The 27,700-nt window shown below is 40.5% G+C and overlaps 2 protein-coding genes across 3 annotated transcripts; one reads left to right on the forward strand and one right to left on the reverse strand.

Annotated features, from left to right (window-relative positions):
• Positions 1 to 187: 187 nt before the first annotated feature.
• On the reverse strand, positions 188 to 27,475 carry LOC103511362 (proteasome adapter and scaffold protein ECM29; the record flags this gene model as incomplete). Its single annotated transcript, XM_026825141.1, is given in 30 exon segments — positions 188 to 438; positions 3,030 to 3,210; positions 5,963 to 6,126; positions 6,610 to 6,761; positions 7,773 to 7,907; positions 8,540 to 8,698; positions 9,595 to 9,817; positions 10,297 to 10,456; positions 11,014 to 11,243; positions 11,678 to 11,980; positions 15,387 to 15,577; positions 16,060 to 16,229; positions 16,356 to 16,414; positions 17,538 to 17,756; positions 18,207 to 18,308; positions 18,712 to 18,918; positions 19,449 to 19,646; positions 20,084 to 20,202; positions 20,560 to 20,845; positions 21,149 to 21,248; positions 21,539 to 21,694; positions 21,936 to 22,054; positions 22,240 to 22,356; positions 22,588 to 22,718; positions 23,105 to 23,324; positions 23,946 to 24,061; positions 24,612 to 24,657; positions 24,843 to 24,959; positions 25,191 to 25,321; positions 27,317 to 27,475. Coding segments are annotated over 30 exon segments (4,796 nt in total), but the record flags the coding sequence as incomplete, so codon positions are not given.
• On the forward strand, positions 2,734 to 5,312 carry LOC103511356 (multiple coagulation factor deficiency protein 2 homolog). Of its 2 annotated transcripts, none has more exons than XM_008476077.3 (2): positions 2,734 to 2,912; positions 4,401 to 5,312. In XM_008476077.3, exon 2 carries the CDS (start codon positions 4,401 to 4,403, stop codon positions 4,986 to 4,988), a length of 588 nt encoding a protein of 195 aa, XP_008474299.1. In that variant the 5' UTR covers positions 2,734 to 2,912; the 3' UTR covers positions 4,989 to 5,312. The 2 variants fall into 2 exon arrangements, with proteins under 2 accessions (XP_008474299.1, XP_008474300.1); XM_008476078.3 differs by having other exon boundaries at positions 2,735 to 2,908.
• Positions 27,476 to 27,700: the final 225 nt, after the last annotated feature.

Consider the following 27,700-nt stretch of genomic DNA (forward strand, 5'->3'; position numbering starts at 1 on the left):
GCGAGAGAAAATATTAAACGTAGGAAAAGTTTTGCTGGCCTCACAGTGTGTTCCCCGGGTATTTCTTATGGGGGGACTAAAAAACGTCAATATCTCGGGATAGGGATGGGATATTCGACTCTTTTTGAATATTCGAATACCACGATTCGATTCTTTTCAAATATTCGACTCAAAGAATCGACTCTACTTTTTCAAAGTTAATGCGAGAACACTGAGCGATTCCTTGCGCAGTCGTGTGTGCTTCCCCACACTGAACGCGCAATCCAGAGCTTGATGTACATAGGATAGGACTTTGCTTTGCTCTTCACTGGGAGGTTGGGTAAGTAGCAGTAGCTTATCGACATAGGAGTACAAAGCGACCATCACAGAGACTTGCACTTGGCGTGTGTTGTTGTTCATGTACTGCACACATTGCAAGGCTACTTGCTCCTGGTATTTCTCTGAAGGAAAAAACGGTCGTAAATTAGTTGAATACATGTAAATCTACCTACGAAGAAGAGGAAAAAAAAAGGTTTAAAGTAATAGAGTAAACCAGTGTTTCCCAACCTGGGCGATATCGCCCCCTTGGGGGCGATGGAGATTTTCATGGGGGCGATGAAGCCTTAGGGGGCGATCGGGAACGGTTGGGAATTTTAAAGGTCTGATAATTTTTTTGGGTAGATACAACAATTTTACTGGGGGGTCTTTGTTTACACTTTTTTGATATCTATTATAATTTTCTCTAAACAATTTGGACAGACATACATACATAAATAAATGACCCATCTATATTTCCCTTTTATATATATAGATGTATTTCATCAAATTAAGATCTGCTGTGTATGTAAGAAAATTAGGATCAAGCAATCAAGTTCAGGAAAAGAATCATTGAGCATGGTAGGTGACAGCCTCATAGCAGGTTTCCCCACTGGCTGATTTGGCTTTATCCATGCCTATGACCCACCTACCTACATTCATCATTTATTTTTAAATTTCAGATAAATCTCAAATTCTGGTGAATTCTTAATGATAAATGTACTTTTCAGTCTCATCCAATTAAATTGCACCTACCTACAGCAACTTCTGTGGCCAAGTGGTTAACACAGTTAGGGCTTGCAAACCAGCAGCTCTTTCTGGAGATTTGTACTTTTTACCCATGAGACGCTCAAGGGGAGCTCCACATTATAGGTATCAGAATGTGTACCTGTAAGGCCACTAAACACCCAGGGCATGCCAGTGAATAAGAAGCTCAGAGTTATAATAACTTAAAATCAATGCTCCATTCAGTATGCTCCAACCCGGCAGCAGTTTGTTTTGAGGACTAGGCTAGGGTTGAGAGTCAGGGGTATATTCTAGATGCCTACTTAGATAGCTCTTACAGTTAGTAATCAATTATTTAAATAAACGGACAAAACTTATATGCCCAGGTGTGAAGGTAAAAGTCAATGATAGAAAGTTGTTATACATCACCTTATTTGGACAATCAAGGAAGCACGTCAGAGTTATAATAACTTATAATCAATGCTCCATTCAGTATGCTCCAACCCGGCAGCAGTTTATTTTGAGGACTAGGCTAGGGTTGAGAGTCAGGGATATATTCTAGATGCCTACTTAGATAGCTCTTACAGTTAGTGGTCAATTATTTAAATAAACAGACAAAACTTATATGCCCAGGTGTGAAGGTAAAAGTCAATGATAGAAAGTTGTTATACATCACCTTATTTGGACAATCAAGGAAGCACTCTCACTTTGTTATAGGCATTAATTTGAAGGTATAGAACTACAAAACCTTTCGGTTGATAGGTACTTAAGTACTTACATTTGTGCTAACAACCTACTGTCCATAGTATTAGAGTAGCTTAAAATAAGTACTTACAATGAACTGAGGGTGATAACTTGAGTTGAGAATCGAAAACTACTAAAGTACTTACATTCGTGCTAACAACCTACTGTCCATAGTATTAGAGTAGCTTAAAATAAGTACTTACAATGAACTGAGGGTGATAACTTGAGTTGAGAATCGGTTGAATAATTCAGGTAGCACTTTTAAACCAAAGTAATGTAGGGCACACATGATTTTATTTTTCCAAGCAAAGAGTATACTGCATTTCTTTTTTCTTTCGGGGAAAACTTGTCAGGCTCAAGTTTTCCTTTTATTCCTTTAATTTCGCAGCTTATATTGCAGCCATCAGTTATGTATTATGCATTGCCCTTAAATTTCACTCTTTTCTGGATTTCTGGTATCTGGTGTGGTATCTGCTATCAGTAGGTCAGCTGGTCAGCTACAGCGGAATGCGGATCAGCGGCAGCTGCCTCGGCAGATTTCGCAAAAGAGCAACTTTTTTTCATCATTAATCACAAATTCTACGCTATTCCGCATGGTGAATCCTTTAATTTCGCAGCTTATATTGCAACCATCAGTTATGTATTAATGCATTACCCTTAAATTTCACTCTTTTCTGGATTTCTGGTATCTGGTGGTATCTGCTATCAGTTATCAGTAGGTCAGCTACAGCGGATCAGCGGCAGCTGCCTCGGCAGATTTTGCAAAAGAGCAACTTTTTTTCATCAATCACAAATTCTACGCTATTCCGCATGGTGATGGTGGTAGAAGTCGTGAATTCTCAATGGTCGATTTTTAAAAAATGATCGCCCACTGATCAAGTGATCACGTAAGCAGTAGCTAGCTTCACAACAGTGAATGGCATACTCGGTGGGGGGAGGAGAGGAAAAGGTTTCTAGACTTTCTAGTTTGCTAGTTTCTTACGTGTACATTTGTAAACAAATGAGTGACGAAGATCAATGGATGGAATGACGAAGATTGAAATTTGATAACAGATAAGTGATAGTGATAGCTTTAAATGAAGATAAAACTTACCTCAAGCTGAAACTTCACTTGGTTTTACACTTCAGTAGACTGATATAATAGGTTGGTGCCGAAGCTCCCTATTTACCCGGGCTTGGGACCGGCATCACGAATACATGCGCAGATCCAGACACTATTTAAATAGGAAAAAGGCTAGGAAGAAGAAGACAGAAAACGATATTACCTTGCTTAATATAGACTGGACCAGATCGTACACCTGAGAAAATCGATCCTTCTCGAGAGCCTGCAGGATTTGACCCAAAGCTTTGAGAGCTTTCTGCCGATACACCAGATTTTGTTCTTTAGCACATTCCTTGAGTACTGCATCTGTCACCACATCCATGTCTACGCTGGATGTCAAATTCCTGGGGGAGATAAAACACATAATGTTATTTGTAAATGAAAATGCAGTTTGTGTTAAGTAAACCATAACTACTGAGATTCTATCGTCCCGAAATAGAAGCGAGGAGGACAGGAATTACAGGATAGGAGGAAGCCAGTCGGTCCGAGAACGAACCTAATGTCTTGAGGATAAAAACGCCGCGGGCGGGAATCAAACCCGCGACTTAGCGTAAAAAGTAATTACTTTCTGTGCAAAGGAATTTTAATGTTTAATCTTCTTTTAACCCATTTCATTGGGTAGAATGTAAATTTGTAGACACAGTAAGATAACACATTTGATGGAGAGAACAGGAAAGATGGAAATGATAAATTGAAGACTTCAATGGATTAAAAAAAAATAGACGTTCCACCAAAGTGTTGAAGAGTACAAGAAATACATACTTTGGGTTTCCTGATTCAAAGGCCATGATTCCCCGAGAACGTTGAAAGCGACTTCTCTCAGGTGTAGAAATTCTTCTCGAGATTTGGACACGAGATCCCTGTCTTCTTGATCACAAGCGTCAGACGAGTCAAAATCCTGCGGACCAAACAGAAATTAAGGACATAACATCAATGTGATAAAAAAAAAAGCAACAATAACAACAACGACTCAAATAGGCAGTTCACGTTCCCAGATCTCATCCTCCATCATTAACATTGAATTGAAGTGGCTAGTCACCTTATTTCGAGGTTAAGAAAAGTTGATTCCTTGTCTAGTAATCGCGGTTACTATACTGATTCATTTTTAGGAAAAATGTAATCAAGCGTGCCTGGGAGGTGCGCGAACGTCTGGAGTTCGAATTACCACCCGGCCCATATTAACACGAAATAGAGTTACAAGGTTTTTCGGTATTACAGGTAATGATATTAGCTGCAACTGACATGATTTTTAGTTTTGGCGGGGTTCTTTACAGCTGGATGCCCTTCTTCACGCCGCGCCGAAGCTCGTCAAATTGAGCACAAAATCACATTCCTCGGCGGGAATTGAACCCTCATCCTCCTAAATTTCAGGTGATTGTCTAAATTGCCAAGATATGTGTTTCCATCTAGGTAATCAATCACTGTGTGAGAGGGTTGACACAGAGTAGGTAGGTAGGCACTCTTTACTGATAAACTTCCAAGCTGTTTTGGTTTGAATATCTTTGTACAGCACCTTCTCATAATCTTATTTCAGATGATGTGCCAAACAGAAAGTTGTCTCTTGTTGATTTCATCACTAGTATTATTATTAGCGGAGGCACATGAACACATTCCTCCTGGCATTAACCCCAACACATACAAAGTTCAGGCACATCACCAGCAGCAGGCCCATCACCAGCAGCAGTTCCAACATGGTGCACCTCCCCCACCCAACCAACCTCACCATGGACATCATGGGGAACCTAAAGTCCTTGCAGGAGTACAAGACATGAGTCATGAGAGGGAACACATCCAAGAACATTTTGATGTTCCCATAGACACAAGTAAAATGTCCGAGCAGGAACTTCAGTTTCATTATTTCAAAATGCATGATGCTGATAATAATAACAAACTGGATGGATGTGAATTGATCAAGTCTCTTATTCACTGGCATGAACATGGCCAGAAAGATCCTCATACTGGTGAACCTACCAAAGCACCAGAGCCTAAAGTATTCAGTGACGAGGAACTGGTCAAACTCATTGATCCTATTCTGAATATGGATGACATCAACAAAGATGGTTACATTGACTATCCTGAATTCATAAGAGCACAAAGCAAAGCTAATGGAAACAAACAATAAAATCAGTACTAGGATACTTCAAAATAATGTATGAAATTGTCAGCATTACTCAATCAATATACTTGTTTGTATATACTTCCTTCTTTTAACTTTATTTTGGTTAAATCACAAAGTTTTTCTGAAAATCTATCATAAACAAAAGATATTGGGTATACCTAACTTGAGGAGATGAAAGGAAATACTGAAATTAACAAGAAAAATCCAACATTCCAAGAGGATCAATTTTTACAAAAGTATTTTTTAATGTATCTTTTGTCATTAAGTAGTACATAAATTAAAATCTAATAAATTATGTAAATATTACAGATTTTTGTTATGGGTGGAGTTAATGTTATTGTCTTGTAGAGATGCAACTTTTGACTCATCTTTGGGATTGAATCCCAACTGAGCTACTCAGTAAAAGGAACTACTCTTTTTTTCAACTCGCTCTTTGACTCCCGGTGTTATTATGTCACAACACTGGTGCTCACTGCAGCATTGTAGGATTTTCCCAATATCTCAATAATTCTAAAATCCAATGTTTACCTACCAAGCTGGCACCGGTCGCTATGCGCATTTATATGTCATAGCTACTCATTTTCCTCACGAGGCCCCGCAACAGCCAGTCACGGAATCAATCATTTGTATGATACAAATTTCTTGACCCCGCCGGAACTAGAACCCGGGTCTCCCGCGTGCAAGGCGAGCGCAGTGACCAACTCGCCATGGGAGCTGACTCATAATGTTATTTACTGAACATTCCATTTTGAATTTTGTGGCGGATTAATAAAAAATAATAGCGCTTATTTCTACTGCTCGCATAGGACTGAAATTCTCAAATTACTGTGGTCAAAGTCTCATATTATATCGAGGATAAAATCCCGTACCTCGACTGGGATTGAACCCACGCCCTCCTGTTTACCAGGCGAGCGTGTTGACCACTACACCACCGAGACAGAAAGAGAGAAGGAGGAAAAGAGAAAGGTGAGACTCACTTGGAGTTCTTGCAGAGGATGGCCAGGGCGTCCAGAAGGTATTCCTTGCCTTCCCATGTCCTGCCTGTCAGTCCACTCACTAGAATATTAACCAGGCTCATGAAGTGGTTATCCTCCATGTTGTTGCCTACTTTGGACGCTACCGTACAGATGGCGCGAGCAGCCTGTGGAGAAAATGAATAGAATATAATATTTTTCAACTTATTGTTTCAATACAAAATTTCATCAGTAAATGGTTTCTTCAAAGTAAATTGATCCCAAGGGCAAGGAAAACCTGCAATGTTAGGTGTAATATAGAATTTTAATAGAAAGTAGCCTCCGTGGCCGAGTGGGTCTCACACTGGGCTTGCACGCCGGAGGTCCCGGGTTCGATTTCCGGCGGGGTCGAAGTTTTTTTCGGTTCTGTACTTGGAGTTCGGGGTGCTCTCAGCCTCGTGAGGACAATTGAGTAGCTACTTTCATCGAGTAGCGATCAGTGGCGGCATTACCAGTGTAAAAAGATTGATGATGAATGAGAATTAATAGTAAAGGAGGCACTTAGTAATGCTGTGAAATCCACTAAAGTTGTGAAAAAGCTCTCTGCTTTACCACACAGATTCATTATTGATTTAATTGACTTTAAATAAAACCACGTCAGAGACAAATACCTGAGCTTTCATATTCCAAGATGGCGACTGCAGGGTCTGTGCTAGTAAAGAGCACACGCTTTCAATATGGCGGTTAAGCATGATCTCCGTACCAGGAGCGACTTCATGCCAAACATCTTCCCACATCTCGGCATGAGCCATACTTTGAGGATCTGAAATACAATAAGAAAGGTTCCTTAGCTGTTTTATTGAACACTTTAAGGCCTGTTCACATTTGTAGTGGGTTTCCTCAGAAGGTAACCACTAGACGAGGTAAAAGCAGGGGTAGTTCTCTACTACCTACCTAACCCTTCTCCTTCTTCTTATTTTTAGGATACCGATTACCGATCCGTTTCGTATATTGGTGATCATTACGGCGCGGCAATGCATATTTTGTTGGTGGCGAAAAAGTTCTGCAGAGCTGGTTTCCTCATTACCTACCTACTTACTACCGCCACCTATAACTCGGCCTGGTGATGTTGACTCTAACCGACGGTCCTGGTATAAAAGAATGGCCAGAGTTCGATACTGCAGCAAACATGCTGACCATACCAACTAAAGCTAGCTCTCGCTAAGACCAATGCGTTTAGATTCATCCCAACCAACAACTTATATCTCTCTCACTCTCACTCAAATGTAGAAAGAAAAAGACAGAAAACTCTCGGTCTCGTACAGCATACAGCTGGTTATTGTTTATTGTATAGGGAACTAAAGAGCGAGTTACAAGTTTTGAAAGAACTACTCTTGAGGATCTAGTTCACTGAAAAGAGTAGTTCATTTTTTTAGCTCAATAAATCTTTACACATCTCTATTGTCTTGTGTGATTTGGAATCATGAAATTTCTTTTCTGTGCAATATTTACTTTGAATAAAAAGTCACAGTGAAGGTGAAGGCAATGTGAAGGGATGGTTATGCATTTGGCATATTTCACAATTCAATTGAAATGATTTTGCTTATATATTTACCTGCTTTTAAATTAATGGTTTACTGCAGTTCATTCAGAATTTCACACAAATTCATAATTTACATCTACTTTGGGCCTAGGAAAAACAATGAGACTAGGAAGTTTTGATTATTCTTTATTTAAATCTTAACATTTGCTAAGAAAATCCTTGATGTCAACATAGCGAGATTTAACTTCAGGTGAGGTGTCCTTACTCAGCTCATCACTGTGTTTCACTCACCGTCCTTATTCTTCTTCATATGCATAGCGAAGAACACAAGAGGCACAATCGTATCAGGCCTGGCACGTACAAGTTCTTGATTTTGTCTGCAGATAGCTTGCAGGGTTTGACCTATGGCTGTACGCACACCCTCATCTAGAAAAGTAAATAGATATAATAATTAAATCACAATATGTCATAACTACTCCCCATAATATGTCAAAACATATGAGACCTTGGTTAGACTGCGGGGGAAAAGGGACTTTTCAGTCCTATCCTAGCAGGATAAACAAGGTATATTCTATCATTAATTATTTGTGGTGAAGCAGAGCCTTTCCACAACTTTTGTGGATATCACAGCATTACTCATTAATTATTTGTGGTGAAGCAGAGCCTTTCCACAACTTTTGTGGATATCACAGCATTACTCAGTGCCTCCTTTGCAATCCATTCTCAATTTAGTTTGGTAATGCCACCACTGGTCACTAGTCGATTTAAGTAGTGATTAAAGCCGCCACTAGTCGATTAAAGTAGCTACTCAATTGTCCTCACGAGGCTGAGTGCACCCCGAACTACATGCACAGAGCCTAAATACCTGACCACGCCAGGAATCGAACCCGGACCTTAGGGATTGTAAGTCAGAGTAGCCTACTGCTGGGGTAAAGGGGCTCTCAGTACTATTCAAACAGTATAATGTTGTTTACAAATGCAGGAGGTATTGAGGTCATTCTTCCATTTTAAACTGTATAATTAAGCACTATTATTGTCACATACAAGTCCTTAGATACCTTCTTTCTCCAGATAAGAAGTGTTAAGTTTCTCAAACAGCTTATCCACACTAGCATCCTTGGCAGATCGTACCACGTGACCTATGGTTTGAGCGTAGGTTTTCCTCAGTGTACTATTCCTATCGGTTAATCCAGACAGCAAGACACGAAGCATTTTGCCTGGAATTGAAAGGAACAATGAGTCTTTTATAGTAAAAAGTGTAATTGTTTCATCGTAACTGGATCAATGATTGAGTAGTCCACTTAAAAGTGTAGAGATAACTCACTTACTCTTCTCTCTAATTCCAGTTTACCTGATCTAGCCTATTTAGGAGGGTACTGCGTCTCCCTAGTAAGCGTTAGGTCTACTAAGATAGGGGGTAGGATCTAACTCATTTACCGAGAAAAAGAATAATATTCTTAACTCACTCTTCTCTTATTGTATCCTTACAAATTTTCATGGGTAAATGCTTTCTTCAAATTAAATTGATCCCAAGGCCAAGGAAAACCTAGGCCTTTGACAAATGGAGTGTGCCTGAAGGCATGTGATGTGTTCCAATCTCTATAATTCAAGTTTACCTGAGCAGGGCTGTATTTAGGTACCTGAGTAAGGCTGTATTTACCCGAGTAAGGCTGTATTTACCCGAGTAAGGCTGTAACTCAGCCGGCTGCATCTGATGAGAAAGAAGAACAAAGAAATGCGCGGTTGCCACCTTGGCTCCCAGTCCTATGTGAGCGTTAGGTCTACTAAGATAGGGAGGTAGGATCTGACTCATTTACCGAGTAGTCCACTCAAAAGAATAATATTCTTAACTCACTCTTCTCTTATTGTTTCCTTACAAATTTTCATGGGTAAATGCTTTCTTTAAATTAAATTGATCCCAAGGGCAAGGAAAACCTAGACCCTTGACAAATGGAGTGTACCTGAAGGCATGTGATGTGTTCCAATCTCTATAATTCAAGTTTACCTACGTAGGGCTGTATTTAGGTACCTGAGTAAGGCTGTATTTACCCGAGTGAGGCTGTATTTACCTGAGTAAGGCTGTATTTAGGTACCTGAGTAAGGCTGTATTTACCTGAGTAAGGCTGTAACTCAGCCGGCTGCATCTGATGAGAAAGAAGAACAAAGAAATGCGCGGTTGCCACCTTGGCTCCCAGTCCTATGTTAGCCCCGAGTAGTTCAATAAGACGTGGCAACATCTCAGCCAGGATATCTTCAGTGACATATTGTACACAGCGTGTAACAGTTTCCGTCGTGTAGTGGGACTTGGCTGCTGACGCTCTCACACTGTCTATCACCTGGTGGAAATAATAACAAGGCAAAATGGATTCTTATTAGTTCGTTTGTTCGTTAGTTCATTGACGGGATACTCTGGCGGGGGGACTTTAAACAGGGAATATACCAGCCTGAATTTCCCTTGCTAAAAAAATAGCAAAGGTTGAGTGCGAAGGACATCCACTCGTAAAATTTATAGCCAAAACCAAATGTCAGCCCAAAGCAATCAGTATAGTTAGCGCTGATTGAGAAGCTGACGAAAAACGCCGACCCTGTTTGAACAACAGGGAATATACCAGCCTGAATTTCCCTTGCTAAAGAAATAGCAAAGGTTGAGTGCGAATGACATCCACTCATAAAATGTATAGCCAAAACCAAATGTCAGCCCAAAGCAATCAGTATAGTTAGCGCTGATTGAGAAGCTGACGAAAAACGCCGACCCTGTTTGAACACGGGAAAAGGTGAAGAAAAATAAGAAGGAGAAGAAGAAAGCCTTACTTACCTCTTGTCTATTGGAATCCGTGCCTGACCGTACACTAAGGTAATTCAGGGCCGGAGACTCCAGTTCGCCTGTGGCTTGAAGCAGGGCTGGTATAAGTTTGGTCAAATGAGGTTTCAGAACATTGCCACAAGTGCCGACAATCTTGGAGATGGTTTCCAAACTGAAAGTAACAAATAATATTTTGGGGGTTTAAAGTCACTGTATATCCGAGTTGTATTCGATTATATGAAATAAATGTCAGTCAAGCATGGCTGAACCCATGAAATTGTGAGATTTCGCTGTGTTTACGTCCAAAGCGGAATCTCATTGGTTCAGCCATGTTTGACCGACTTTCATTTCACATAATCGAATACAACTCTGCTGAGGTTCTTATTATTTTTAATGACGGGGGTTTTACCCTCTATTCGGCGACAAGCTCCTTGCCTCCTCACTTTGACCTCACCCAGTCACGTGATTAGGTACCCAAATGGTCACTCATCTCGATACCAACCACACACAACGTTGCATGGTTATTCTGATCGGATAGTGTTCGTTCTCGGAACGGCTGGCTTTCTTCTATTCTCTCTTTGATTTCGGGATGATAAGATCAAATTTCTTAAAAAAGAAAATTAAATTTAATAATAATAAAATCAACAACTACTATTGTGATGCCTCTTACGTATGGGTGAAATCAACCAATAAAAGAAAAAGAAAAAAATATTCTACTCGAGTACCTACCTGACTTTCACCACTTCTTGCACACTACTGTACACCCCCTGGTCTAGAATGACGGGCAATATAGTTTCTACAAGCACCAGGCCTGCTTTTCCTCCCACCTCCAGATGTCTGACACATATAGTGGACAAGGTTTTGCCTGTAGTGACGGCAGCATGGCGAGTGCCTTCATGAACATCATCCATCACTCTGAATACCTGACGCCACAGCTCGGCAAACTGGGGGACACAATCCTGTAGGAGAGGGGAGGAAAGAATCGATTTTTAAGTGGAAGGTAACCACTAGACGAGGTAAAAGCAGGGGTAGTTCTCTACTACCTACCTAACTTCTATTCTTCTTCTTATTTTTAGGGTACCGATTACCGATCCGTTTCGTATATTGGTGATCATTACGGCGCGGCAATGCATATTTTGTTGGTGGCGAAAAAGTTCTGCAGAGCTCTTGCCAAACCTAACCTAGAGCCTAGTGGTCAAATTTTCAAATGAATGAGGATAAAATTCCATACACAGCTGGGATTGAAGCCCTATTGTTTACCACTAAGTCACCGAGCAAAGAGAATCAAGCGTGCCGTGAGGCGGGCGAACGTCAAAAGTGCCGCCCGGCCTATATCAATAATCTTTAACACATCGAGTTTTCATTTGGAAAAAAACTCCTCAAAATGACTTACATCAAACACTTTAGCTCCTCCACCTCGCAGGAAGTCAGCGAGCGCCACACAACACGACAATCTCACTCTCCATTGCCCTGATGTTAAATTATAAATCAAATCCGAGAAGATCTCCTTGTGATACAGGTCGATTGTTTTGGTAGTTTCCGGGACAATGGCGCTCCAAATGGAGGCCATGGAGGTTTGAATTTTCGGCACAGGGTCAAATTGGTAGCGGTAGAGTTTAGGGATGATTTTGGACAGGTAAGGGGATAGGTCCTCGCCGGCCGATTTGATGATGGATGAGAATCCAAAGGCTGCTCCCTGGAAAAGAGAAAACATTATGGTTTCAATGAATGGAGAGTAGCACACCTTTATTCTAAGGTGAGCCACTCACTATCAGATAGACCTGACAGGTACACCTGATCAGGAACGCCTGTCAGGTATACCTGATAGTGTGTGTACTCATCAGGTAACAGGTAGACCTGACAGGCGGACCTTTTCAGCCGTACCTGTCAGGTCTACCTGATAGTGAGTGGCTGGCCTTACATTCGTTTTCGGTACTGCAGGCTTTCACCAACCTCAGTGGTGCAGTTGTTAACGCGTTGGACTTTGGATCTGGAGGTTGGTGGTTCGAGTCCAAGTCATGTCATGAAATTTTGATTATGTGAAATTAAATTTAACGCCCTACAGATAAAATGTTCTATGTACCTATCTACTTATTATTGAGATCAAAGTCCTTAACTAGTCAGCCTAGTTTGCGCGCCTTCCTTCTATGCGGTACTGGTCACCGCGCTCGCCTTGCACAAGGAAGACCCGGGTTCGATTTCCGGCGGGGTCAAAACATTGGGTGTTAGGATTATTGAGATGGTTGGAAAATTCTACAAATTAAGCACTAAAAACTGTGACATAATAACACAAAGAAATTGCATTTATTTCATTGTACTCAATTGGAGACTGAGGTCAAGGGGCACAAAGTGAGTTTAAACTCGGTTTAAGAAATGTGATTGGCTTTTTTTTTTATCAACCAATCAGATAGCTTAATCCAAATACGCTCACTTGTGGCACCGGCCATCCGTAATCCTTCAAAATATACCTATTTACCTGCTGACAAAGTGACGGACTTGTGCAAAGCTTGCGGCAACTGTTCCCCCGTCTCTCGGAAGCTACGTCTCTCCAGTATACACGCCAGAGTGAGCAATGAGCCATGCTGTTGCTCCACCACAAAGCTCCCTGTCTCCTGCAGCGTGGAGAGTAACGAAGTACAGCACAAGGCGAGATCATCGTTACTCAACGTGTGGCTCACGACGGCCCCCATGAGGGTAGCGGCGGAGGTGCGTATGTCTTCGCGGGTGTGACTGAGGAGGCCTTGCATCCAGGTGAGCTTGGAGGAGAAATCGGAGCCCAGGAGATGAGGAACCACTGCCACGGTTTCTACTAGACATTTGAGGGCGACCACGTCTGAGAAATAGAGAGGAGCAGATTATTGTTTCAAGTACAATGTTTATAGGTATAATGTAATAGGGTGACAAATGTAAGCAACCTCCGTAGCCGAGTGGGTATCACACTAGGCTTGCACGCAGGAGGCCCGGGTTCGATTCCCGGCAGGGCCGAGGGTTTTTTCGGCCCCATGCTTGGAGTTCACTCAGCCTCGTGAGGACAATTGAGTAGATACTTTAATCGAGTAGCGACCAGTGGCGGCATTACAAATCAAAGAAACGAGCGATGAAACAAAAACATTTGCTTTAACCTTCAACCCTTACCTTTCTCTACTTGCAGGAATTGGTTGACCAGTTTGAGATAGTGCTGTAGTATAGCTGGCTCTGTAGAGTGAAGCCTCGTGAGATAAGCGCCAATCAGGGAGCTATCATCATTAGGATGAGACCGGCATTTGGCCCCTGCACTGCGCGTCAGACATACACTGAGGTAGTTGAGAATCTGGAAGTAAAATTACATTTTGAGTAAAAGTAGATTTTGACATGTGGAGATCTTTTCGTGCAAGAGATTTTTTTCCGGCAGACGGATTTCAAGTATAGTTAAGAATGTTCTTTTGATAAAACTTTTAAACTATTGGCAGACTCTTCTGCCTTGTAAACGCGAAATTGCGGGTTCGATTTCCACCCTCCGGCAGACGGATTTCAAGTATGGTTAAGAATGTTCTTTTGATAAAACTTTTAAACTATTGGCAGACTCTTCTGCCTTGTAAACGCGAAATTGCGGGTTCGATTTCCACCCGGGGCTAACTTTATTCTAAACAGATGAGCTTCATTCTCGGAACGGTTGGTTTTCTCCTTGTCGTTTCCTACCTAATCACCTCGATAACGTAAGTATGATTGGTTTGGACTTGAAATTGGCACGTAGCTTTTTACAGCTTTTTCAAATTATGTAAAAGATGAAAAGCTTCATTCTCGGAACAGTTGGTTTTCTCCTTGTCGTTTCCTACCTGATCACCTCGATAACGTAAGTATGATTGGTTTGGACTTGAAATTGGCACGTAGCTTTTTACAGCTTTTTCAAATTATGTAAAAGATGAAGACAGGATTTATAGGATCCAAATTCAAACAAATCAATTCCTTTTTCATTCTTACCTCGACGAAGGTTTTCACATTGAAGGGCAGAATATTGTTCCGCAGGATGGTTCTCAAACTGGGGTTCGACTCCCGCTGGCTTGCTTTCTCTGCTATCAGATTAACCAACTCCGAGAATTGTGGCACCTCAAAGTTGACGTTCTCCAGATCCTGAGGACTTGAGAGACGCTGGAAGGTGGGTCCGTACAGGGCTTTGAACGCTTCATTCGCTGGCTTGCTTTCTCTGCTATCAGATTAACCAACTCCGAGAACTGTGGCACCTCAAAGTTGACGTTCTCCAGATCCTGAGGACTTGAGAGACGCTGGAAGGTGGGTCCGTACAGGGCTTTGAACGCTTCATTGGATACATCGTCCTTCCTGAAATATACGCGAAAGAAAAGGATCTGAGGTAAGATTTGTATGTAATGTGATATGTGATTGATTCAATAAAGTAGGTACCAATTGTGAATAATAATAATAACTAATTCAATGAGACCAATGAGTAGAGAATCGCAAAGAATCGGCTTTCGGGCACAAATGCACAATATAAGCAGTGTTTTTTTATACTGCGCGAATTGGGCTAAAGAGTCCCTTTACCTTTTTTATTATTATTATTATTATTATTATTATTATTATATAGATAAGGTGAGCCACTCACTATCAGATAGACCTGACAGGTACACCTGATCAGGAACGCCTGTCAGGTATACCTGATAGTGTGTGTACTCATCAGGTAACAGGTAGACCTGACAGGCGGACCTTTTCAGCCGTACCTGTCAGGTCTACCTGATAGTGAGTGGCTGGCCTTACATTCGTTTTCGGTACTGCAGGCTTTCTCCTATTCTGCCTTCCTCTTCCTTCTATCTTCGATTTCGGGACGATAAGACTTTAGCAATTACAGTTCCCTCTATCTAACCGCTTCTTTTACTAAACAAGCATCATACTTACTTTTTTCGAGTCCCAGATGGCTTTATGATTGACCAGGTGCATAAACTTATACACAAGATCTGGCTGGTTGGTTTCCGACGCTAGAGAACACACTACTGCAGGCTTTCTCCTATTCTGCCTTCCTTCTATCTTCGATTTCGGGACGATAAGACAGGCAGTTACAGTTCCCTCTATCTAACCGCTTCTTTCTTTTACTAAACAAGCATCATACTTACTTTCTTCGAGTCCCAGATGGCTTTATGATTGACCAGGTGCATAAACTTATACACAAGATCTGGCTGGTTGGTTTCCGACGCTAGAGAACACAGCTCCTTGTAAGTAGACAAGTTACCGCCAGATGGTGTGGTGATAGCACCCTCCTCGAATATCTTCGTGTCTTGAGTCACTTTAGCGGCGGTTTTGCGACCTTCAATTGAAATATTGTGGTTAAATTTTAAATAAATACCTAATAAATTTTTATTAAATAAATGAAGATCTGCGTGAGAAGGGGCTGTCCGGAAATGAGGTGCATAACAGAACGGACTGGAAGAGACTGACGCGAAATGCCGACCCCACTTGAGTGGGATAAGGCAAAGAAGAAGAAGAAGAAGAAGAAGAAGAAGAAGAAGAAGACCTAATAAATATTTATTTAATATGAATTAACATTAAATTAATAATTATTAGTTAATAGTTCAGTGAGCTGTACAATTGAATCAGAAAAAAAGCCTCTACGTGGCACCATTGGTCCGATCGGTTACAAATGAGTACAAAATCTTATAGAAAAAATGTCTTCATGTGCGTCCTAGACTGCAACAGCTCTAGGTATCTGGCAAAGGTTCATGAGAAAAAACGCCTTTTTCCCGTAGGTTTTTTTTTTTAAGATGAGTTTTAATTGACTATTTTCATTACCTTCCACCAGTTGTTGTACAAGGAGGGACACCAATTCCTTCTTCATTTCTTCTGGGCCACTCTCATACACAACGGCCAAACCTTTGGATGCGAAGTCTTGAATGATTTCTGTGGAAAATAAAAGATGAGTATAAAGGGCCAGAGAGGGAAAAGTTTCTATTGCTGCTTGTTACAGACCTGAGTGGGTTTCCATACATTTTTCCTGCACAGTGACATTAAAAAAAACTACCCATTTTTTTTTTTTTTTATTTTGTTAGTATTTTAAGGCTTGAATTGATGGGTCGGGCCAAAATCACATGATGGGCTCCAAGTGATTGCATTGTTTGAACAGAGTGAGTAGCCAGATGCATGAAGCCTGGGAAATGTAAATGTAAATGCAGTTTCTTTGTGTTATTATGTCACAACTTTGGTGCTCACTGCAGCATTGTAGGATTTTCCCAATATCTCAATAATCTTACAATCCTAAAATCCAATGTTTACCTACCATGCTGGCACCGGTTGCTATGCGCATTTATATGTCATAGCAACTCATTTTCCTCACGAGGCTGAGTGGGCCCCGCAACAGCCAGTCACGGAATCAATCATTTGGATTATACAAATTTCTTGACCCCGCCGGGAATCGAACCCGGGTCTCCCGCGTGCAAGGCGAGCGCAGTGACCACTACACCATGGGAGCTGACTCCTGGGAAATGTGACAAAATGTCATAAAGTCAATACTTTGGTCTTGGTTCTATGTACATATATGTATACTTTAGACTTGATGGCGAAACAGGATGATTGGATTAAATCCCCGTCAACCATGGCATTTTTTATACCACTTGAGAATTTAAACCACAGACTGATCTTTTAGGGTTTAGGGTACTAGCAAAGGTACATAATAAAGTTCATACACAAAAAGTCCACTCTGAGGCTTAGATGTAGGGGCGAATGCCCCAAAGGATGGGTTATACTTCTACGAATCTCTGGAGTACTAAAGTTGGTATTAGCGAAGAATGAACTGGGCATTATCCTCACTTAGTGGTTGTTTTACAACTTTACAAGGTAAAGTCCAGTCCTAGTAGTAAAACTGGAGCAAAATTTTAGAATAGGCCCTGGAAGGTTATTAAGGACTCGCGGAACTAACCTGTCTAGAGTGAGGATGTATCACAGGAGCGATCGTGTCCAGAATCTCTGCCAGGACCCATTTCAGGAGGTCCAAAGCTTGAGAATTTAAACCACAGACTGATCTTTTAGGGTTTAGGGTACTAGCAAAGGTACATACTAAAGTTCACACACAAAAAGTCCACTCTGAGGCTTGGGTTATACTTCTACGAATCTCTGGGGTACTAAAGTTGGTATTAGCGAAGAATGAACTGGGCATTATCGTTACCTAGTGGTTGTTTTACAACTTTACAAGGTAAAGTCCAGTCCTAGAGGTAAAACTAAAGGAAAATTTTGGAATAGGCCCTGGAAGGCTAATCAGGACTGGCGGAACTAACCTGTCTAGAGTGAGGATGTATCACAGGAGCGATCGTGTCCAGAATCTCTGCCAGGACCCATTTCAGGAGGTCCAAAGTTTCCCCATCCACGCTGATGTGTTTGGCCTTAAAATCAGCCTCAGTTTGGGCCCAGAAATCTCGGGCCTGGGGCGAGTGAGGTCCTAGAACACAGTTGACCAGGGCAAAACCCACCTCGAGATGAATCTCGATTTCCTTTGTCTGAAATTTAGAATGGTGTGATTAGGTCAGGTAATAGGATGGATTAATATATCTTTCCGGAGTGAACGATCTGGTATACTTTTCCATGTATTCCAGGTCGCGTATAAACCCTGGTATTCCAGTGTTAAAGCGGAGGGGGGGGCTTATTCGAGGGGGGAAAAACCTCTGTCTAGGGCCACATTTTGAGATTTAATTTAATGTGATTAGGTTGAGAAACCTGATTGGTTACAGTAAGTCATATTTTTCTAGCACTCTATTCTTCCCAAAGGAAGGAAACTTTGGTTGGACAAGTGCGAGAAGATCTGTCAGAAGATCAAAGTAGATTCTGTCAAACTCAGAATCTACGAAAGTTGCACCATCAATCCACTTGACCCCATATTTCAGGGTTAATGTATGAATTTTCTACATGTAGTAGGTATAATTGTCTAATAGGTACACATTTTGGCTCACCTGTTTGGCTTTGGTCAGCAATTTCTCAATGACGAGTTTCCTGTGAGGAAAACCATCGCTTACACATAGGAGACCCAAACTTTCAACAGCTCGTTCTTTAATCTGAAAAATAAAACGAGTTAAGTTTATTCAATGAAGCTATTTCACGTTCTGGGATCTGCTGGCTCTCTCCTCTCTTCGATTTTGGGATAAATAGACCTCAGTAGTAGCAGTTCCCCCCATCAAACCTCTTAAGCTATTTCAGAAAATATTTTCAGCATGGTTCATAGATTCCAGAATTAGTCAAGCCACAGGATTACATTCGAGGGTTCGATTCCCATATTTTATTCTCTGTTACGAAACTCGGGGCACACAGCTGCAGTAAAAGAAAGAGTTTTTTCCCCTTCAAGGGGCTTTAACACTACGAACGGTAGGACATCAGCACCGAAAAATACAGCTATAAATATCTATTGAAAATAATAATAGTAAAATATATTCTCTTACAACATGGCGGAAAGTCCTTTACCTTGGTAGTTATATTGGAACTGTTGGAAATCTCTTCCAGCTTATTGACCACATCCAGTTTGCCCGGATTGGCTAAATCCTTGGTAGCTTCATTGGGAAATGGGAGGGGCATAACTCTACCGATCTGACCAATAGCAGAGCAGGCAGCACTCATCAGGAGTGGCTGAGAATGACTGAGGAATTCCACTGTGGATGAAAACAAGACGGTCTCATGAATTTGATTATGTGGAAACATGGAAAAGAATAAGGTCAGACACTCACCATCAGGTAGACCTGACAGATACACCTAATCAGGTCCACCTGTCAGGTCTACCTGATCAAGTTCGCCTGTCAGGTCTACCTCATAGTGTGTGCTTATCAGGTATCAGGTAGACCTGACGGGCGGAGCTTTTCAGTCGTAACTGTCAGGTCTACCTGATAGTGTGTGTGCTCATCAGGTTGATCTGACAAGCGGACCTGATCAGGTGTACCTGATAGTGTGTGTGCTCATCAGGTAGATTTGACAAGCGGACCTGATCAGGTGTACCTGTCAGGTCTACCTGTTAGTGAGTGGCTCGCTTAAGGACCGTGAGTGAAACACCCTATGTTCAGATAATCTGAGTGTCTGGCTAGTGGAACAAAAATTCTCATCAGGTTGGAGTGACATAGGGCTTGAATAGCCGATGGCCCTCCTCATACCAATACCGCTTTCAATAAGAACGTTACTTACTCTTAGTTATGATCATGAATTTAACTTACAGTCGATAATGCCTCGAAGAATTGCTCAATGAGTGACAGATCTTTTTGAATGAGGGTGGGTACTTTGTTGACCAGGTGACCGATAATGTTGTACACATGCTGACGTTCTTGCGCTTCTAAATTGTTATCAGAGAGGAGCTGCAGGAATCCTGACTTGAGGAGCACGGGACCCACGCTTTTCAAATAGTTCGCATCCACCTGAAATAATGAAAAGGTAATTTACCACCAAGTAGTAATACGAGTAGAGACAACCGAAGCAACTGGAAATTTTTTGTCTAAAAATGTCGACCCCACTTGAGTGGGAAAAGGTAAAGAAGAAGTAGTGCAGACAACTAGATTGGGCCGACCCCTTGAGAAACTTGGGAAAAGGTGCAGCAAAACTAGTATGTATTCGAATTTTTTTTACACATGGTGGTCGGATTTTTTTTTTTTTTTACTTTCTATTTTATTTTATTTTATTTTTTTTTTTTTTGAACTGTAGAACCCAATTGAAAAAGTGGTATTTAAGGGACTCCTGAAGGCTCAAAAATGACCCAAACACCCAAAACAAGTGTGTTGACTGCCAAATGCGGAACAAACTGACCGACTACCTATGCGAAATCGTTGAATTTTCAGATTTCAATTAATGGTATTACCTGTTGAATGATAACTCGTCCAAATTGCAAAGCTTGAACTTTCAGCTTGGGTATGGTATTTTCTCCGTACAGAGAATCAAATAGGACTTGAATAGCAGTGGGCCAGATGACTGCAGGACCTGAGATAAAAATCAAGAATGGTTTTATTCAGAGTACAGAATGTAATCCTCACTAAGCTCTTTAAAAAATATTTACATAAAAAAACATGCTTAAGAAAAGTCCTAACAACATAGGCTGATTAAAATCGTCATTTTCCATATTTCTTCATTGGTTCAAAAATATGCCTAAATAAATTGGCGATAAGTAAAGGTACCTAATAAATGAGATAAGGTTGGTGTGTAGTGATTTTATCAACCAATAATTTGCGTGGTACCTACATAATGGATTGTTACCCTCCCTCTCTTCCCGTACACAAGGTGGATCTCTACAATGTAACCTTCTTTTACCCTTTTTTACAGAAAAAAAAATCAACTTACCCCTACATCTGGACAGGTAGGGCAGGATTTTCATTCTCATCCTAATGTTGGCGCCCAGCTTTCGTTTTTCCGGTTCGTTGGATTTCACTCCGAGGTAGATCGTATACAGGGGTGCCACCAGTTGAGCGTTGCTCCAATCTATGCCACCTATGATACGTCTCAGTTCGAGATCGCCATCGTTGGCAACGTTGTGTCGAGTATCCGAGGCGGCAACAATGTAGAGACAAAACGTCTCGGGCTCGGGCAGAATTTTGTTGGACACCAACTTGATAACACCCACTTTTATCTGTTGAGAAAAGTAATATTCATATATGTTTTCAGGAAAAGTATAACGTGGAGTGTCATTAGTGCAGTAGGTTAAGGCACTGGATTTGTAACCAGGAGACTGTGGTTCTAATCCTAAGAGAGGCATAAAATTTGGGGGAAATGAGTCAGGGGGGAAGGTCATTAGTAAGATTTCCAACATTCTAACAAATTAATTCTAAATTAAAATGAATAAATAGGTACCAGATAATTAAACTGTTAAAATTGACTGTCTATTAATAACTAGATTCTCATTATCGTTTTAAAAGGGGAAAAAAAGTCTCACTTTTTCCAGAGTCTCAGGAGAATCAATTATTCCATCAGCCATGACTCTCTTGTATGTTGCAATGCTCATGCCCTGAGGTGCAGTGCCCTCGAAATTGAATCTACAAGTAGAAGAAATTATAAAGAAATCAATCAACAAAGTGAAAGTCAAGAGGCAAGGCACTTGTAAAAAAAAAGTAAAAAGGGGGGAACTAGAATCTAAAAATAAAATTTAAAAAATCCTTTTTGGATTAGACATACATAAAAGATTTTGAAGCATAAAAGACATGTCAGAAAGCTGAAGAATCAATTTGATATTAGATACTCACCCATAAGGCATGATGAGTAAAGATTTTGAAGCATAAAAGACATGTCAGAAAGCTGAAGAATCAATTTGATATTAGATACTCACCCATAAGGCATGATGAGTACATCCAGCAAATACTCAAAGAGTAGCTTTTGAAGTGAAGGGTTGGCTCTGATACTGTCAAACAAAGGTTGATTCTGTTTCTCCTTGGAGTGAGATAGATCCATATGTGAGAGGGCTGAAGTAACTAGAAGTAACAGACTGGAGAAGAAAACATTGTACATGGTTAGTTGGGTTTTTTGAAACTATATGTAGAGGTAAAATTAGATAAAGACATGCCCCGTTGGAAATGTGCAAATGGCAACACAAATTGAGAGCACTGAGGCTATATTTGTACAAATATACATACTTCTATCATACATATAGGTACACTACATTATTGTATTTCATCTCAGAAACAGGAAATATTTTGGAACAAAGTTAGATTGTTAATTTTATTTACCTGTCTTGATGAGCAGTAAGCTTTCCTGACAATGCTTTCAGCAGAACAGGAATCAAATCAGCTTGAGCTGACCCAGGCAGTCTTGGAAAGCCAATCTTGATGTAAATGATTGCAAAGTTCTGTGGAAAAAGATGGATGTAAATTTACACAGGCATGCTTACTGTAACTTGGCCTGGCACACTACTGTGCACTCAGATTTTTGTATTGTCAAATATTTACCTACATATTAAATAAATTACTAACCTAATGTATAATCTTATGATGATATTAAGGTCTATAATAAGAAGATAGAACTATGTATTACCACAATGAAGGAGTTTGAGGATGGGTCCTGATAAAGATCCAGAAGACTTTTGACGGGTAGCTGTACATTGGGCCTGGCTTTTATTCTTTTGCTGATATGGGTAAGGAGTTCAATGACCTGCAAATAGTAAAAGCAGAAGTGATTTAAAAAAAAAAAAAAATGTTGAAGAGGAAATAAAGACCTATACTGAACCAATATCTGGAAGTGCAAAACCCCATTTCATTTTCCTCAAATGATCACATTCTGGTTAAGCAACACAAAAGATACAAGAGAAATGTATGGTCCTACAAGGTTAAAAGTAGAAATTAGCTGAGAAAGAAGTAGAATAACTTCTCTCTTTGATTTCACCTTCTTTTTGACTTCTTCATGAGTGCTTGATAGCTTGAGGAGAACTGGAGGCAAGAACTTGGTCACCATTGATTCCAACTGTTCATCTGTTTCTGCAGATCCAAACCTCAAGAATACCCGTTCCAGAAGCACTAGAAGAAATAAGGTAACATTTATGAATTATGGAGCGCGGTAGCGCTCCACCCCGCCAAGTCAAGAAAGTTTAATTATATTGCAAAGCTATAAGGTTTTGAATTTGTGACAGTATATTTTTATTTTTATTTTTTTTTTTTTATTTTTTACAATTCGCCCGAACGCATTTTACATGCAATTACACGGGTGATTACAAAACATACATTTAATACCTATTAATACAACCCATGCCTCTATCCAAGAAAGGAAAAGTTCGGTCAGAAAATTTCCGCCCTGCCCGGGATTCGAACCCAGCACCTCCAGGTTGAGCGTCAGTGCTCTTGACCACTCAGCCACAGAGGTCCCTTTACCCTAACAGGACATATAGGTACTCACACATCGCCACACGCAAGGAGCAACAGGTATCTAGACTCAGCATGTGTAGCGTGGAACACACAGTTCAAATATCTGGCCACTACAAGGCGAGCCATTGGGTTCTTGGATTCCATCTGAGTCGTGAGAACGGACAGGAGCTTGCTAGATAGATCCGAGTCCAAATTAGTGAATGAAGCACACATTGTCAGTAAGGATTCCCGGATCGACGTCTGAACGTCTGGTAACTCTTCCTAGAAACATGGAAAATAATAAAGGTAGAAACACACTACCATCACGTCACGTGAACTCATGGGGAGTCAGAAAGATGTAGTTCAAAGTTTTCCCATAATATTGTAGGTAATCTCGTTCAGGATAGCTACACTACTATCACGTCACATGAGAGGATGGTGACTCGGTGAGTGAAACACCCTATATTCAGGTAGATAATCTGAGTGTCTGGCTAGTGGACGTTATGCAGGGAGTATATTATTGTCTGGCTGTGGGATTATAAACAGGAAGAAAAACACCTAATCCTAACGATTAAGTTTTTTTTCCATAGGGGGAACAGAGGTCTTAGCGTCCCAAAATCGAAGAGAGAAAGAAGACAGGATAGGAGAAAGCCAGCCATTCCGAGAACGAACCTAATCTTTTTAGGATAGAGTTTGCCCCGGGCGGGAATGGAACAAAAATTCTCATCAGGTTGGAGTGACATAGGGCTTGAATAGCCAATGGCCCTCCTTATACCAATACCTACCGCTTTCAATAAGAACGTTACTTACTCTTAGTTATGATCATAATGGCCCTCCTTATACCAATACCGCTTTCAATAAGAACGTTACTTACTCTTGGTTATGATCATGGATTTAACTTACAGTCGATAGTGCCTCGAAGAATTGCTCAATGAGTGACAGATCTTTCTGAATGAGGGTGGGTACTTTGTTGACCAGGTGACCGATAATGTTGTACACATGCTGACGTTCTTGCGCTTCTAAATTGTTATCAGAGAGAGTTAGTTTATGTTTATTTAGCCATAGGAAAACAGATGTAAGATCTTCTTGAAGGAGGAGGCAATCTTCTTCGCTATTAATATTACGGTAAAATCCAATGTTTACCTACCATGCTGGCACCGGTTGCTATGCGCATTTATATGTCATAGCAACTCATTTTCCTCACGAGGCTGAGTGGGCCCCGCAACAGCCAGTCACGGAATCAATCATTTGGATTATACAAATTTCTTGACCCCGCCGGGAATCGAACCCGGGTCCGCTGAGTGGGCCCCACAACAGCCAGTCACGGGATCAATCATTTGCATGATACAAATTTCTTGACCCCGCCGGGAATCGAACCCGGGTCTCCCGCGCGTGCAACGCGAGCACAGGTGACCCCTAACCATTCCTGGGAAATGTGACAAAATGTCATAAAGTCAATACTTTGGTCTTGGTTCTATGTATATGTATACTTTAGACTTGATGGCGAAACAGGATGATTGGATTAAATCCCCGTCAACCATGGCATTTTTTATACCACTTGAGAATTACCAGGCAGTCTTGGAAAGCCAATCTTGATGTAAATGATTGCAAAGTTCTGTGGAGAAAGATGGATGTAAATTTACACAGGCATGCTTACTATAACTTGGCCTGGCACACTACTGTGCACTCAGATTTTTGTATTTTCAAATATTTACCTACATATTAAATTAATTACTAACCTAATGTATAATCTTATGATGATATTAAGGTCTATAATAAGAAGATAGAACTATGTATTACCACAATGAAGGAGTTTGAGGATGGGTCCTGATAAAGATCCAGAAGACTTTTGACGGGTAGCTGTACATTGGGCCTGGCTTTTATTCTTTTGCTGATATGGGTAAGGAGTTCAATGACCTGCAAATAGTAAAAGCAGAAGTGATTTAAAAAAAAAAAAAAATGTTGAAGAGGAAATAAAGACCTATACTGAACCAATATCTGGAAGTGCAAAACCCCATTTCATTTTCCTCAAATGATCACATTCTGGTTAAGCAACACAAAAGATACAAGAGAAATGTATGGTCCTACAAGGTTAAAAGTAGAAATTAGCTGAGAAAGAAGTAGAATAACTTCTCTCTTTGATTTCACCTTCTTTTTGACTTCTTCATGAGTGCTTGATAGCTTGAGGAGAACTGGAGGCAAGAACTTGGTCACCATTGATTCCAACTGTTCATCTGTTTCTGCAGATCCAAACCTCAAGAATACCCGTTCCAGAAGCACTAGAAGAAATAAGGTAACATTTATGAATTATGGAGCGCGGTAGCGCTCCACCCCGCCAAGTCAAGAAAGTTTAATTATATTGCAAAGCTATAAGGTTTTGAATTTGTGACAGTATATTTTTATTTTTATTTTTTTTTTTTTATTTTTTACAATTCGCCCGAACGCATTTTACATGCAATTACACGGGTGATTACAAAACATACATTTAATACCTATTAATACAAAATATGAATCTTAATACTACGTACCTACGTCCTACCTATGCAAACAAGGGAGAAATACCTACTCTACTGTTCTCTCCGAGGGGAAAACGACCCCCGCCCAAGACCGTCCTACACACCTCCTTGAACCTCCTCGGCGCCGTCGAAAGGTCGAGATCAAGAGAATGTTTGTTGTATAACATTAAACCGGATGGAATGGTTGAGTGAAGGTACGAGCTTCTCAGATTTTTGTTAATATAACCAAGTAGTAATACGAGTAGAGACAACCGAAGCAACTGGAAATTTTTGTCTAAGCACTCAGATTTTTGTATTTTTCGACCCCACTTGAGTGGGAAAAGGTAAAGAAGAAGTAGTGCAGACAACGAGATTGGGCCTACCCCTTGAGAAACTTGGGAAAAGGTGCAGCAAAACTAGTATTCATTCGAATTTTTTTTACACATGGTGGTCGTATTTTTTTTTTTGAACTGTAGAACCCAATTGAAAAAGCGGTATTTAAGGGCTTCTGAAGGCTCAAAAATGACCCAAGCACCCAAAACAAGTAAACTATCTGTGAGTTGACTGCCAAATACGGAACAAACTGACAGACTATGCGAAATCGTTGAATTTTCAGATTTCAATTACTTAATGGTATTACCTACCTGTTGAATGATAACTCGTCCAAATTGCAAAGCTTGAACTTTCAGCTTGGGTATGGTATTTTCTCCGTACAGAGAATCAAATAGGACTTGAATAGCAGTGGGCCAGATGACTGCAGGACCTGAGATAAAAATCAAGAATGGTTTTATTCAGAGTACAGAATGTAATCCTCACTAAGCTCTTTAAAAAATATTTACATAAAAAAACATTGTTAAGAAAAGTCCTAACAACATATGCTGATTAAAATCGTCATTTTCCATATTTCTTCATTGGTTCAAAAATATGCCTAAATAAATTGGCGATAAGTAAAGGTACCTAATAAATGAGATAAGGTTGGTGTGTAGTGATTTTATCAACCAATAATTTGCGTGGTACCTACATAATGGATTGTTACCCTCCCTCTCTTCCCGTACACAAGGTGGATCTCTACAATGTAACCTTCTTTTACCCTTTTTTACAGAAAAAAAAATCAACTTACCCCTACATCTGGACAGGTAGGGCAGGATTTTCATTCTCATCCTAATGTTGGCGCCCAGCTTTCGTTTTTCCGGTTCGTTGGATTTCACTCCGAGGTAGATCGTATACAGGGGTGCCACCAGTTGAGCGTTGCTCCAATCTATGCCACCTATGATACGTCTCAGTTCGAGATCGCCATCGTTGGCAACGTTGTGTCGAGTATCCGAGGCGGCAACAATGTAGAGACAAAACGTCTCGGGCTCGGGCAGAATTTTGTTGGACACCAACTTGATAACACCCACTTTTATCTGTTGAGAAAAGTAATATTCATATATGTTTTCAGGAAAAGTATAACGTGGAGTGTCATTTAAATTAGGTTAGAAAGGAAAATAATTTAAGTAGCCTCTTGTTGGAACATTTCTATTATGATTTCACCATACTGCAGCTCTGTACATAAATAGAACATAGGGGATTCTCTTTCAAGATGTGAGTGAGAAATCAAAAGACAGCTCTTAAGATTAAATTTTGACTTTCTGAATGATCAACTAAGTAGAACTTGTAGAACATTACATTTATTTTGAGTAAGGAAAGAAGGACTTTTTAGGCAGGACTATGTCAGTAGAGTTCTAGGAAGTCAGGATCCTGGTCTATCTACATCTAACATCGAATCCCTTAACTTACTCAGCTCATCGTTGGGGTTGGTGACTGCGGCCATCCTGAGATGACGAATAATGGTAGAAATTGGAGTAGAATGTCGAAATCACTGAAAATAGAGCTAAATTCAATAAATTAAGGACATTTTGAACTTGAACTATTAAAATTTTAGAATGACGAGTGAAAACAAAACTTTTTTTTTGTAAACATTTCACTGTTGTGAACCTAGCCATTTTCGTAGAGCGTATTTTCCCCCCATTGTATTTTCGTGATGAGTAAAGCGTATTTTTTTATATGACTTTTTTTAGTGATCAGTGGATTTGGGCAAATCGGTTGTTGGTTCTGTCCGGCCGAGTTGGGCCGGGCCCAAGCGAAATTTCGATCAATAAATTAAGGACATTTTGAACTTGA

The sequence above is a fragment of the Diaphorina citri genome, unplaced genomic scaffold, assembly GCF_000475195.1.
Source record: "Diaphorina citri unplaced genomic scaffold, Diaci psyllid genome assembly version 1.1 scaffold706, whole genome shotgun sequence".
Classification (NCBI taxonomy): Eukaryota; Metazoa; Arthropoda; class Insecta; order Hemiptera; family Psyllidae; genus Diaphorina; species Diaphorina citri.

What these genes read in the sequence shown, in the direction of transcription:
- LOC103511356 (XM_008476077.3), top strand. Translation starts at nt 4,401, where the DNA reads ATGATGTGCCAAACAGAAAGTTGTCTCTTGTTGATTTCATCACTAGTA.